The 14,456-nt window shown below is 42.6% G+C and overlaps 1 protein-coding gene across 8 annotated transcripts in view; it reads left to right on the plus strand.

The window, feature by feature from the left end:
* RASAL2 (RAS protein activator like 2) overlaps positions 1-14,456 on the plus strand; it is a 187,936-nt gene that overhangs the window by 132,321 nt on the left and 41,159 nt on the right. For all 8 annotated transcript variants that reach the window (XM_055815343.1, XM_055815344.1, XM_055815345.1 and 5 more), the window contains exon 5: positions 12,982-13,091. In XM_055815343.1, coding sequence (XP_055671318.1) covers positions 12,982-13,091 — 110 coding nt within the window. The remainder of the gene's footprint in view (positions 1-12,981; positions 13,092-14,456) is intronic.

Here is a 14,456-nt window from a genome sequence, read left to right on the forward strand (position 1 = left end):
TTGAAGTTGCTGCCAAGGATTGCATTACATACTCAATTTTGACTAGGGAAAAAAGTTCCTTTAGCTTGGTTGGGGTTTTTTCCCTCGTGCCATTGAAATACATAGAAAACTGAAATGGCTTTATAGTTTATTCAGAAGCTGATGAAATTTGTGCAGGTGTGTAATTGCTCTTTAGCTCTTCAGCTTTTGTCATTAATTTGGTTGGCTTTGGGTCTGCATGAGGCAATTTCAGCTGGGGTCTGGATTTTCTTGCTTGTGTCACTCTTCGGTCAGTGTATCCAGGAGCACAAAGGCCTTTCTATTATTAGACTGAGGGCAAATGCTTCAAGTTAAAATGAGGTGCTCGGTAATTTTTTAACAATATTTGTGGTTTAAAATATCTAACTTGAATATTACAAGTATTTTCATACCCCTCTTTATTTTTGGCAAGTCATCTGCCTAGTTTAAAACCTGAGGAAAAACGGGAGAAGAATTGTCTAGTGTTGGAGTTTTTTGTATATTTTCTATGGACATGAGTACATTTCTGTACTTTAGTGTGTAAGTTCTTGCTTTGCTTTAGATAGCACTTGTCCCTGTTAAGTACACTTCCTAGCTCACTTGAGATCCAAATGTGTGTGAAACTTGGATTTGATTAAATACTACATTGCGTCATTTTAGAAATAAAATAAAAAAACGCCAAGAGTTTAATGACAGCCACTTAAATTACACAAGGATTGAGGTTGGTCAGAGTGTATAGAATATATGGTGTTTAAAGCAACCAGTAAACTTGTGATTTATTGGAATTGAAAAAGGGACTGAGGAAGCAATTAGATGTGCAGGGTCTCCACACTTGGTCACTTTTCAAAGTCATAGAATAATATAGATTGGAAGGGAGCTCTGGAAGTCTCTGATGTAACCCTGTCTTCAAAGCTGGACCGATTTATATCAGATTGCTCAGGGTGTTCTCCAGTCAGGTGTTGAAAACCTCCAAGGATGCAGATTGCACAGCTTTGCTAGACAACCTGTTCTGACGTTTGACTATCCTCATTGTGAAGAATTTTTCTTCTGTAAAGACTTCCTTGTCAGAATAAAACTTGAACTTCTAATGTCTATTGAAATACCACGAATCACATTTTCCTCTAGTTCAAAAAAATACCTGAAGTAGCAGTTAAAGCAGAATATATTGCTTAGCCTTGAGAAGAGAAAGCTCCAAGGGAAATCTTAGCAATGTGTATAAATACCTGATGGAAGAGAATAAAGATGACGGAGCCAGGCTCTCTGGACGAGAGGCAGTGAGCACAATCTGAAATACCTGAAATTCTGTTCAAACAGAAGAAAACCCTTTTTTCACTGTGAGGGTGATCAAACACAGGATGGGTTGCCTGGAGAGGTTGTGGAGTCTCCATCCTTGGAGATACATTCCAAAGCAGACTGGACACAGTGTCCTAAGCATCATGCTCTCGTTTACCCTTACCCTGCTTTGAGCAGGGGGTCTGACTAGACAATCTCCAGAGGTGCCTTCCCACCTCTGCTATTTCGCGATTCTGTGAACTATCTATCCTCTGTTGCTTCAGTGACCTGTTTTCTGGGTGGTAATTGGTGGGGGGAAAGGGTCTTGGTCTAGTTGCATGTGAAGTTGTCACAAGAATATTCTGTTATGTCAAGTTCTGAGCTTTTTATGCTGAGCCCATGGTCCACACAGTTCCAGGAGGCTTTCTGAACTCTGAGAGCCTTCAAAAGTCCTAGCTAAGGACTCTTCCTTTGTAAGAAATTCTCTGTCTTTGTCTTCATCTGTAAGTAATTGCCCTAGCCTCTTATACATTGTCATAGTCTTTGTCTAACAACTGCAAGCGACAGATCAGAAGTGTTTGATTACTGTCTGTATTGTTTATTTCATATGCCTCCTTTTTTCTCTGTTCCTCATTTTTGTACAGTTTTTTTTAATGTTGATCCTATCTTTTAAGTAACGTTTTGATGTTTCTCTAGTTCTTCTCTAACAGTCCTCTTAATACTTCTTAGCTCCTGCTCCCTTTCAAAGCAAGAACCTCGCAAAATGTTTCTCCTTTCCCCTGGCAGTGTATTTCAGGACTTTGAGGACTCTGGCAAATAGGCTGAGGAAGCAGTATACGGCTGCCCTTCTTGGGCATAAACCAGCAAAAAAACCTAGAAGCTATCTGTGCCACGCGTGGCTGGTATTGCACTTCTTTGTCCGCCTGGCCACCTGTATACCCAGGAGCATAATGCACCCTCCTGCCTTCCTCGCAGGCACCAGGCTTTGGGGGTTTTGCTCTGAAGAAGCCATTTGTATGCTGTTACTCCTTAGCAGGTTGCAGTGCAGGTGGGGGTTTGAGATCACCCCGTTTTCAAACGTGCCAACTTCTGCTCTGTTTAAAAGAGCAAACTGCAATCAGATCGCTTAAGAATACAGATGAGCTCAAGCCAAAACTACCGAAATAAAATACGCTGTTAACTTTGTGGATGGGCGTACATCTAAGAGGTGGGTGATAAGGTGGGGAGGAATGGTGTTTCTTCCTTTGATTTAAATTGAGAATTTCCCAGCTCTGAGAAGCAGGTGGGGTGACTTGGGCACCTCATGGAGGAGGTCTGGGATCAGTGGTCTGAGAAGGGCTTTGGGTGAAGGTTGTAAGAGGTGCCTGTAATGGTTTACACATGTGTGTTTGGTCATCTTTATTTGACAGGGATGTATGATACATACACATATATATGTATCACACATATCCATACACAGAAAAGAGACTAATAATAAGACAACCTGTGTTTTTATTTTTCCTGACACTGACACGTACGGTGCAGGCTGGAGGGCTCTAGGCAGCTGCAGTGTCGTGCTGTCGCAGTTATTCTTGCCGTGGCCCTGACTCTGTGCCATACCTCTCCTCCTCACTGCTTGGATTTCTAACAGAAAGCAGCTTAAGGCAGGGGACGGCTTAACCTTCTTCCATACCGATGGAAAATTATGCTGAGACTTTCATAATAAGTTGCTTTTACAGCTTTTTAAGTTTGCCTCTCAGAAATGCTATTTAAAAGCTGTCTTCTCAATAGGACGGTGGCTTCCAGCATGTTCCGTGCAGGTTTTTTTCCTTTCAAACACCAGGCAGTGGTACTTACTCAGAACAAGGCATCTGCTTTTTTAATACTGCTAATTGGCATTTGTTTAGCATCTGGAATTTTGATTCATAACAGCCTAATGGCCCTTAAGCGAACATTTCGTTGACGAGACATTTTTAAGTAGCCTCTTCAGTGGCAGTGGTCAGTGAAGGATTTATTTTGAGGGGCTGAGGCGTAAAATTCAGGAAATTTGCCTTCCTACCTCCTGCATGTGCACTGGAGGAAAAGACAAATGTTTAAACTTACTATTGTGTGAAAAGTAGTATCTCAGTGGTTATAAACATACTCTTTTCTCAGGACTAACCACCACATGGACCAGCATGTACAATGTGTGTGTTCTGGTTATCTCCCACCAAGGGGAATAAAGTGGATTCTGCTGATGCTGACATGGCATAGCAGAAGGCATGCGTACGAAGAGCTCTTGGTGCTTGTCCTTTCTTTTTCTTCCCCATTTCCCCAAATATTCTTGTCTGCAGTTAAACGTTAGCCTCCACCTAGGTTTAGTTGCATTAATTGCCGTTTGACAATTTCCAAGTGTATCTGGAATATAGAGGGAGAGCGTGGAAGGGCATGAAAATTAGGAAAACTGAAATGAGGAAGTGTCTAAGTGTGTCTTCTCACATACAGACAGATGTGTGATGTATATAGATACGCATAGATAGGAAAAGTCATATTTTTAATAACGAGCATTTGACTGAACAAATAGGAAGGCAGACGGAACTGGCTAGAAGTAGGCATCATGACGCATAGGTGGGCGAGGAACCAGCTTTTCCCTTCCCACACACACTCTGTCCTGGCAGAGCATCTCGATCTCAGCGCATCCCGTTCCCTACGGTTGCACTGTTGCACCCTGCCGTATTCTGTTGTTGCTCCACCATTGGAATTGAGGGACGAGGGTAAATATGAGAAGATCAAAATCTTCAAACCTCCTGCAGTGGCAGGGTAGAGAGGAATTGCTAAACCAGTCTTCAGACTTGGATTGTGCTCTCTGATTTTTGCATCTTTGGGGTAGGGTAGTTACTGAGTTGTTATTACAAATAATAAATGATTCATCTATGTCTGCTGGCTATTAGGGGGAAAAAAAAAAAAAAAAAAAAAGGGATGAGAAAGAGGCAAAGAAACAAGTGCAAATGAGATAGGAAAGCCAGAACACAATCTTTGCAGTAAATAAAATGATTTTTATAGGAGCCCTGTGTGCACCTGATGGGAAGGCTGATACTTACAGATTGCCTTCCATGGTTTGTTTCTAGTCAAGAGTATAATTGGATCTATAGAAATACTGTCTGCCTCTTTGCTCTTTGAGAGTACTGCTAAATGGAACAGAAGACAATGCAGCCAGCCTAAGTGAAGGTCAAAGCTTGATGAGATCTCGCGGCTGCCCAGCCTCATCTTTTATGCAGTCAGCAAGATTGTTGCTTCTCCAGAGCACTGCTCTGCTACCATCGCGCTGCCAGGTTAGGATAAGTCTGATCTTTCCTGGCCATGTGACCTGACGGCACACAAGTACATATTTTTAATTCTGCTTCAGCGCCAATGCAGAGATGGAATTGTTGATTTACGTTAGCGTGAGGCAGCGCGGCATCCTTCATGAAAAACTGGCTGTGCTCAGATCTCGCCTCCCTATTGTAAGACTAATGTTTTTCCTTCCGTTTTCCACTCTTTTCTTACCATAACGTGTTTGTTTGAATCTGCTTTATTTTTTTTTTATTATTTGCCTGTGATGTGTTCACTTAGGTATGCTGGCTCTTATGCTGCAGGTTTTGTGTCAAAGGCATAAATGGGTGCTTGGCTATCGCCGGGATGCTCACCAAGTTCCCATCCGCATCTTTCTCCTGGAGTAATACAGCTCATAGGCTCTATAAACTTCACACTACCTTTCTGCCAAAGAGGATTTGGTCATGACATCAAACTACAGCACGGAGTCAGACAATGGGTATATCCAGTCTGTGACACCATCCGGTGGACCTCAACAGCAGGAACGTTTTTCTCGTGTTTGCTGTGAACTTGACTTAGTATGTAATTCCCCTGCGATTAATGTAGGGGAACTATGAATGCATATAGCTTTGAACAAAAATAAGTGGTCACATTCCAGTTGTCCTTGGTTTAATAGTATTTAAATTTGTACCAACTCACTCTACTCTTCACCTCCAAATCATGGCTTACTCAAGTTATGCAGGGGTTTAATTAATGCATCCTCTGCAAATCAGTCCTTCTGGCCCCTTTATCACTTCTCTTGCTCTTCTGTTTTTAATTCCCTTCAATTGATTCGCCGAGTTCTGGTACTAAAGTTCACAGGAATGTGTGATATCAGTTTCTAATTGCTCACAACCCTTTGTGTTATTTCTCTGTCCTCCCTGGCCCTCACTTCACCTCCTAATTTAATATAGCTCAGTGTAATTAATGTGCTGTTTAACTTTTCTTCCAGATCATTAACAAAGATGTTAAACAGAAGCAGTCATGCCACTATCCCTACCGCATCCCATTGGACCTTTTCTTCTGCCTTGATACCTTATCACTTGTTGTAATTACTCTTTTTAGATATTCCTGCAGCTGGTTCTCAGGTTTGTGTTACTAGCTTTGGCAAAGCTTGTTTCCATTAATTTTTCTAATTAGTGCGTGTGGTGTATTATCAAAAGGTACTCTGAAGTGTTGAGCTGCTTACTGGCTGCGTGCCAGGGCACTAAAGAGCCAGGGTCATGAAAATTAACTGCCTCTTTCCTGACGTGAGGGAAAGGCAAAAATGCAGCCGCTGGAGTCAGGGTGAGGTAGGCTGGAGGCCATCGCTTCTCCACGGACTTCAGCCGGTAACTGTGGCTTGCTTGAACACTCTGATAGACTCAGGTGGCCCATGTCTCAGAATATTGTTTGCCACCCTTGTTTTGTTCTTCTCTAGACAGGCTTCTGACCTTTCTTCCTTAATTCCTGGATAGGGGCTTTTCAGGACGCTCTTTTCCTGTGCTGGTGCCTGGACAGCCCCTGTGGAGGCGGGTGGCCTCAGTGCTCCCAGTCGCATCCGTGCTGGACACCTTGCTGGATTGTGATCTGAAAAGCTGAGGTAGCTCTCCCCAGCTATCGGGTAGCTCTTGTTTCTTCATGAATATTTTAGTATGATTCCCAGTGACTTGGAAATTTGATTCCTTTAGTGCTTTTGACTACATATCATGCAGAGTACGTGCAATCTTATGATCCATTTTATTAATAGATGTATCATCAGTGTATCCCTGTTCTGGTGTCCTTTCCATTTCCTTGGTTTTCTTATTACTGTTCTTCAACTTGTTCATCCTCTCCTGCTTCCCTCCTGTGGCTGTAGACAATTTTTCATTGGAAAGTTGAAATTGTTATCTGGCCAAATCTGCAGTGCTGTCCCATCAGGAGAAAAATATCTTCCTGATCCTTGCTGTTGATCAGCTTGTGTCCTGAAGCATGATTATTGCTCACGCTTGTTATTTTTAAACCTGACTAATGCAGCTACATATGTTATTCTTCCTTATATAAACACATAATCCTTTTTTAATCTTGCTGAAAAAATTTGTCTGTATAATATCTTGCGGTGGAGAATTCTAGGGGCTGATTTATAGATAGCGTTAGAAAAGGTCTCCTGACAATCAGGGAAATGTGCTGCCTCTCATGTTAAATTGCCCCTTGGGTTTCTTATGTAACAGGGTGCATGAGGAGCTTAGTTAATTTCCATGCTATTTGTTTTATTCATCTATAATCCCTTCTTGCTTTTGTTTCTAAAATAAATAGTCGGTCTTTAAAGCATATCATTTGTAAATCCCCCCTCTTGTCTGCTTTTAATCAGTTTATACTTCTGGAGTTTTAGTTTTGTTCTAGTTTTCTTGCTGAGATGAAAAGATCAGTAGAGTGTGGTGCATTAGTGTGAAAGCTGTGGCAGACTTACATAATACCACTTGACTTTTATTGTGCTTTATCCTTTGTTTATACATTCAAACATGTTTTTTATTGTGCTCTGCCGGTGCATAAACCACCTCTTCAGTGACAGAGTGCCACGCGATTTGGATGAGTTGATGGTGGAATTTGACTGTTGTAAGTCACTGCCTTGTTCTTTACATTGCCACCAAGGTGTATGTAAGGTTGTTTTCATCTGCTTTTCTACTGCGTGAGTGGCTGAGAGCCTTTTCAAAGGTAGTCACTGCTAATACTTTAATAATGACCGTTACTGGGCTCATCAGCAAACTTCTCCACCTCTTTGCTAGTTACACTGGAATTTTGTTGTTGTTCTGCAGGGGATAGTAAACTTCACCGTGTTTGCTCCTAATCCCTGGAATATCCTGCTAGTTCTATCTTTCAATTTTATGACCTGGCTATCTTCCCCTGCTTCTTTGCTTCCCGTAGCTTTACAACGTTACTGGCACAGAAGAGCATTTCCACTTGGCTATGATATTATTTTTTTTTTTTCTTGATAGCTGCCTGTGAGCAACTTAAGAAATAAAATGCTTCGTGTACCAACAACGCGCAGTAGTTGGGAGGCAGTTCTGCGGTCGTCCGTGGCCACTTGAGCGTTATCTTTGTACCCACCCAGTCCTTCCCCTCGGAGAGAACAAGTCTCACCACTCTGTAAATGAAGTTACCCACCTGCTGTTATTAATAATACATTAGTGCTCCTCATCTGGAATTATAGCTGTTCAAGATGCGTTGCAAGCCTCCAAAAGGCAATGTGTTTTTCCCCAGAAATACATAATGTAGGTAGCAGTGCTGCAAACCACAGCCCTGTATGTAAGATGGACCTTTCACTGTCGCCCCTTTTCCCCTGGTTTGAAACTGCCACTAATATCGTTGCATTCTGTCGATGGATAATTTGTGTTACGGTTATATATAGTTTTATTAGTTCATGGCTGAATTAACCTTTCACTTTCAAAACAGCAAAGACAATCATTATTTATTATGCATGGGCTGTTCTCTCCAGAGTGAAGAATCGGTGCATCTGTAGGGGAGCGATAGTTGAAGAGTCGAGCAGTTGATGTTTGGGCTGTCTTTGCATTTGTCGGGAGGTTCATGTGCCGCTTTGCTGAGGTTGAGGACAGTCACACAGTTGTAATCTTTGGCAAGGAGTCAGCATTCCCTAAAGCCGAGGCTGCCCTGAACAAGGGCCATCCCTGAGTTTAAAATACCTGGGGGTTGGCGTTTCTGTACCTTCCCCGCGCAGCTGTGGAGGGGGGTTACAGACGCCTGCCGAATTTATCGCGTCTCCTGTGGCGATTTCTTCTTGGCAGAGGGAGAGAGTTTGAGTTGCTTAACTTACAAATGAGATGAGTAGAATTCTCAGTGGGATCGAATTATTTTTAGATGTTGTATCCTTGGGATTTCTTACCCCAGTGTTTGATGCTTTTGGCTGAGATGATGAACCTGCTCTGAACCTACTCCACACGCCCGGCTGAGTACACGCTTCTGCGCTCTCGCTTGCTCTCTTCCCTGGCTTTCTCTTCCATCCCTGTTCACCTCAACCTGTGGTTCTGAGGGGAATTTATACTGAGCTTTAACCCATTAGGTGTGGACCATCGAGTCTGTCTCTTGAAGGATTAAGGCACATTTTTTTTACAGTTATTCTCTCGCTGGACTCCTCTTAAAATACTGCTTTTACACTGTACTGATCTTTTCAGGTTTCATCCTAGCTAAATAATTTATCCTACCCAAATATGTTGTACTTTTTTATTAAGAACTTAGTCGTCTTCTGCCAGTTTGGGTAATAAGTTTATATCTTTCTGTCTGAGGGCGTTTGCTTAAGCAGTAAAAAGCACACTGTTCTTGAAAATATTCCGTGATGATTCTTAAAGCTCAGGCACTTCATTTCATTTAGGTGTTGGAATCAAACAGCAGTGTATTTTGTGTTGAAATAGGTCCTTAAGAGAAATACCTAGACAACAGGAAAAGAAGTAAGGGTGCTTTTGTCCTTTGAACGGCATTGGCAGGGATTTCTTCTCTGTAGAAGAAAAGGAAATAAAACTTCCAGTTACATGGTTTTGTTGCCCATTTTTCATCACTACATCTTTTTTATATCTGCATTCAGTATTTAAAAGCATTTCCTTTGGCAAATGGAAGTCGAAAAACTGCTCAGTTCTGGCACACATGAATTTTTCATGCTGCTCCCAGGTTGTCCATCTGTAAGCACTGGCCCCGCATGAACTGCCAGCAAGGTGCAGAGAGCAAATATTGCAAACATTTTCAAGTCTTCTGAGGATGACCAATAAGTACGCTCTTGGAATAATTTTTATCCTTAGGTATATTTTTTCCTTAATTTTTCAGGTTTTTTTGGTATAGTTGACTCTGGATAGCCGTATTCAACCCCAGATAGTCTATTTATTTCATAAGGGAGTAGATTCTATTCATTTAAACCAAGAACGTGTTTCACTAATGTTAAAGCAATGCCAATTTAAAATTGTGCATGCACACAGAAATGAATATTCACGGTCCCTCTCTGAGTGGGATTTGGAATGACTCAATATAAATACTTTTGGACCCTTGCTGAATTGGGTCACCTTTGTCTTATTTGCCCTTAAGGGGAGAAAACCATGTTATTTCGTGTTTGCAATTTGAGTAGCCTGAGAGGTACTGGAACGAAGCCAGGGTCCACCAGATCTGAATCCCTGTAGTTGGGTTTGTTACTTTTTATGCTGAGAGGTCAGAATATATGAAAGTGCCTTTGAAAGTGCTATACATTCTCTGCTTGAATTCCAGCAATGGCCCCAAGAGAAGCCCAAGAGCATCTATTGATTACAGGGTTCTTTCAAAGGCACTTTTTCAATACCAAGACCAAGAAAAGTGCAGGAATACCAGTACAGTTTGAGTGGCGCACACAGCTAAAAACACGTCTTCCCTTTTGACAGTACCTTTTCACCCAGCACGCTATGTAGATTTGTGGGCTTTTTTTGCAGTATCTAGATATCTAGAAAAAGATACCTTTTCCGCTTCTGTTTCCTATTTCAGGAGAACATAGCAGCTTTCACCCCTGAGGAGCCAGCTGGCTGCAAGCCTCAGGAATTGAAGGGCAGCCTTAAATGCAGCACTGCCTTCAGATGCAGCAAACAGATTCCCTCTTCCTTTGTCCCCTGCAGCACCGTCCCGCAGGGCATCCCAATTTCTGTGCTGCCCGGACAGGCGCATGGCAGGCTCTGGTGTGTGTGAGCACGTTGTTTCCTACATAGGTACTTGGGAGAGGATGATCTGCATGTGCTGGAAGGATCCTACAGTCAGTATTGGATATGGGTAGGCTTTCAGTAGTGCATCACCATCCAGATCTCCGTGCAAGAGAGGAGCCGGGCCATCATGCTGCATTTGCTGAAGGTGTCACGTGGCAGGGGGCTGAGGAACTGTGGGTTTGGTGGGATTTTAACAAGTGACAGCTGAGCAGGACTCGCTTGGTCATTTGTGGAAAGAACCAGAGTGAGAACAAGCGTGAGGAGGGAGAGAACCCACCTACCAGTGTGTACAGAGAGGGGAACTGTGCAGTTTCAAGAAGGATTAGGATACAGGATTGAATTGTATAGGAAAGGAGGGACAAACTGAATGTAAAGGGATGAAGAATAACAGAATGAGTAAAGGCAGAGGGGGGGGTTGAAGGGTGTGCTTGTTTAAAGGGAAGAGAATACATTTTGTTGCAAAAGGAACACTGAAAGTATGGGGAGATAAAGGCACATATGGGACTGGAAAATTGATTAGGGATGCTTGCACTGTACGTGTCTTGAACCTGACCAAATGCAGGCTTTGCTGTTTGGAAACAACTTCTTCTCCAGCAATTAACCTGGCATCATGCACTGATGAGAAGAGGGTGATAGCCCTTTCCTTTGAGTACTGGAGAATCATAGAGCAGCCCGGGTTGGAAGGGACCTCAAAAGGTCGCCTGGTCCAGCCTTCTGGGGGAAATGAAGCCTAGAGGAATCACATAGCACCCTGTCCAATCGTCCATCAACCACATTTTCTTCCTGAAGAGGTGAAAGAGATGTGAGATTTTTCAGACTAAAAGATTACAGATGAAGTCATCTTTTGTTGTGGTGGCCTAATTCTTAGGAGTCTGAGATGAACAGTGTCACACACTTCAGCCTGGCTGAGTCACCTGGAGCCAATAAAACACTCTTGTTTTGTCAGTGTCCTGCACAGGAAAGAACAGGAGACCTTGTATGTCTCCAATTTGCTGATGTCTGTATTACAGGAGGCAGCTGTGGGCAGCATCTGTCACCTGTCCCAAATGCAGTTTGTGGAGGTTTGCCTTGCAGATGTGTTGGAAATCAGCTGTACTTGACTGCTATCCTAGCAAAACACGGGTGATGGGGGAGAGGGCTGGCCCCAGCTGGATATAGCTGTTACTAGACCCTTACTAAAGCAACCTGCTGGTTCAACCCACACCAAAAGAGCATTCGTTTTAAGCAGATTCTACCAATCTATAACCAGTGTGTAATATTCTTAACAAACATGGTTTCGCTCAGGTGCGTTTGCTGAGTCTCCCGGCAGCAGCCCACAGTGTGCGGTGGCTCCGGTGCAGCTCTTCTGCGTGAAGGAGCAGAACTCATTCAGCCAGTAAAATGTTGCTTAATCCCTGTTGGATTAAGAACCTCTGTGTTTGATTATGCTAAAGAATGTATGTGCATGTATGTCTGGTTTGTTTAAAATGTGTATTATGCTCAAAGTAACTTAAAGGGCTATAGAAGGAAATCAAAATGTGCAGGTGCTGAAATATTTCCGTGTTCCCCCACATGTACAGATGCACACAGCCCTTGTATCTCAGTGGTCAGGTGTATTTGTGTTTCACTACTGGTAACGCAGCAGTAGCTCTTGCTATCGACAAAGAGAGAACTATCAGGAGAGGTTGAGGACTTGTTTATCTGGGAAAGAAGCTACTAAGGGATGATATAAGACAGCCTGCTGCAACGGAGAGGGGAATTACGAAGGTGACAGAGCCAAACTTTTTCCCACAGTGGCAGATGCTGTAATGAGGCAGCAGCTGAAGATTGCTGCTTGGGAAGTTTTTATTGAACACAAGGACTTCTTTTTTTTTTTTTTTTTTTTTTTTCCCCCCCACCTCACTGGAAAGGTTGTGCAGCACTGGACTGAGTTACCCAGAGAGGTGGCAAAATCTCCGGCACCAGAGGTTTTTTGAGACTGAACTAGACGAAGTCAGAGTTAGGCTGACCAGCTGTTGGCAGATGCCCACATCAAGCAGGAGGCTGGCTAGGTAATCCCCAGCGGCTCCCTCCGACTAACGTGGCTTTGGTCTGCGATTGTTTGATGAACAATTGTAGTTCAGAGGGCAGATGACTTGAAGATTCAGTATTTTTAGATCATAAGTAGCTTTTTGAGTTAAGCTTTGCTTCAAAGCAAGACCAGAACAGGTATGTGAAGTCACTAGCATGTGAAATCTTTTAAAATTTTCAGTTTTGGGTAGTGAGGCTATTGAAATTACAATTATTGTAAGACTTAGCATGCTATATCTAAATCAAAAAGGGAAATCTGGGTGCAACTGTGGTTGCAATAGATGCTCATAATAAAAGACATCTTGTACCCTTAATATGACCAAGAATTAAAAACATGGCCTGTAAAGGGGAAGTGGGAACAAATGCTGACATCTAATTCTTAAATGATAATTGCGGGGGTTTGGGTGTCTTGTATAATAGCTGGAATTCATTGAAGTGCACTTGTAATGTCAGTAGTGCTAATTATTGCGATCTGAATTTATCACATACTGGAACTGTCATTGACAATCTAGCCCTGCCTTTCTTCCTGCTCAGGGGAATCCCAGTACAGCACGTTCTGTAATTGTTGTCGGCAGGAATCGCTGCTGAGTTTGGGCTTGATGACAGTGCATTGATTGATTTATTACTGGCATCAGTTTCCCTGTTTCACTTCTGCAACTTCTCATTTTAGGGCTTCTTCAGTAAACGTCTGAAAGGGTCCATCAAGAGGACGAAGAGTCAGTCAAAGTTGGACAGGAACACAAGTTTTCGTCTCCCATCTCTCCGCAGTGCGGATGACAGGTAAGGTTCAATGCATCTCCCAAACAATCTCTCTTCATCCAGAGCTACTTTGCAAATTTACAAGCACATGGGTAGTTTTCTGGGCCGACTTTATTATACTAGAAGTTATTTAGAGTCTACTGCTGACACAGGACTGGAAACTTTTACTGCTCTTAACACCTGACGAAAAGTTCAGGTTAAGCGTATGGAATCCAATACCTTTTTCTGCATCTGTTTCAAATAAGCCGCAGACTTTAAATTTCATGATACAAAACCGTTGGATTGATCAGCTTTAGAGAAACTTGCCTTGATATATGCAGTACTTAATCTGCAGATCAGTGCAGTGGCCGAATAGGAGGAATTGTGCTGGTGTGAGCAGATCAGTTCAGCTAGCACTGGCGAAGCCCAGAGATCTGCAGTGCAGTTCAGACTCGTTAAGAATCCTTGCTGTTGTCAGTCAATTGTATAGTTACTGCAGTGTTACTACAATGAACAGATGGTCTGTTCTTCAGGAAACTGGAAATCACGGTAACTTCAGACCATCTTAGTGCTCCATTTGGTATATTCTTGCTTGTTTAGTTTTTGGCTGGCGATTCAGGCTGGGAATGGATTGTATATGAGGCAAGCAAAAGCTCTCACACGCAGTTTTTCCTAACTATTTGTGAAGTCTCTTAATTGTTTTTATTAAACATTACTCTGTTACATGCCACAGAGCATGTACCTAGCTCAGCAGGAGAACTAGACTGAGTGAAAAATAGGTTGCCCGTACTTAAGGCCACGGCAGGCTTCTGTGATTTTTGCATTGTTTAGTGCATTTTCCCTTCTCCTTTGGCTGAGTTGAATTCATTATTTGTATCTGTCATGCTGTGCTATTTCAATCAGTTGTACTATCTTCCCCATCTGAAAGGCAGCACCATGAAATCATGGAGATAGCAAGGCTTCGGATGTTAGAGGTCTTGTTAAGCTCACGAGTTACAGAAAAGACTGCTGCCTACCAAACGTGACTAACCATGTGGATAATGTTGCTCCTGTAGTCATAGTAATGTCCACCCGGTCTATTTTGAGTTAAGTTTTGTTATAAAACCCTATATTCGGGGAGTTGCAACGTGGCTATGAAAAGCAACTCAGTGAGCCTAGGCGTGTTAAATAATGCCAGCATGTGATAAAGTACCTGTTGTTTTTACCCTTGTTTGTAACCAGCTTTGCCTGAAGTTTTGTAATGCAAAAAATCTCTTTGCTGTAAATAATGTATTTGTCTTTCCCTACCTTGGTACTCATGCTGGATGTGGACTGATGATACATCCTTTGCAGTGCAAGGGAAATGCTGTCATTCTGGGAAAGCCAGTAAATTTAGCTACAATTAAGCCCTGCAGCTTTGGTTTAAGA

Source organism: Falco peregrinus, chromosome 10 (genome assembly GCF_023634155.1).
Source record: "Falco peregrinus isolate bFalPer1 chromosome 10, bFalPer1.pri, whole genome shotgun sequence".
In the NCBI taxonomy this organism is placed as follows: Eukaryota; Metazoa; Chordata; class Aves; order Falconiformes; family Falconidae; genus Falco; species Falco peregrinus.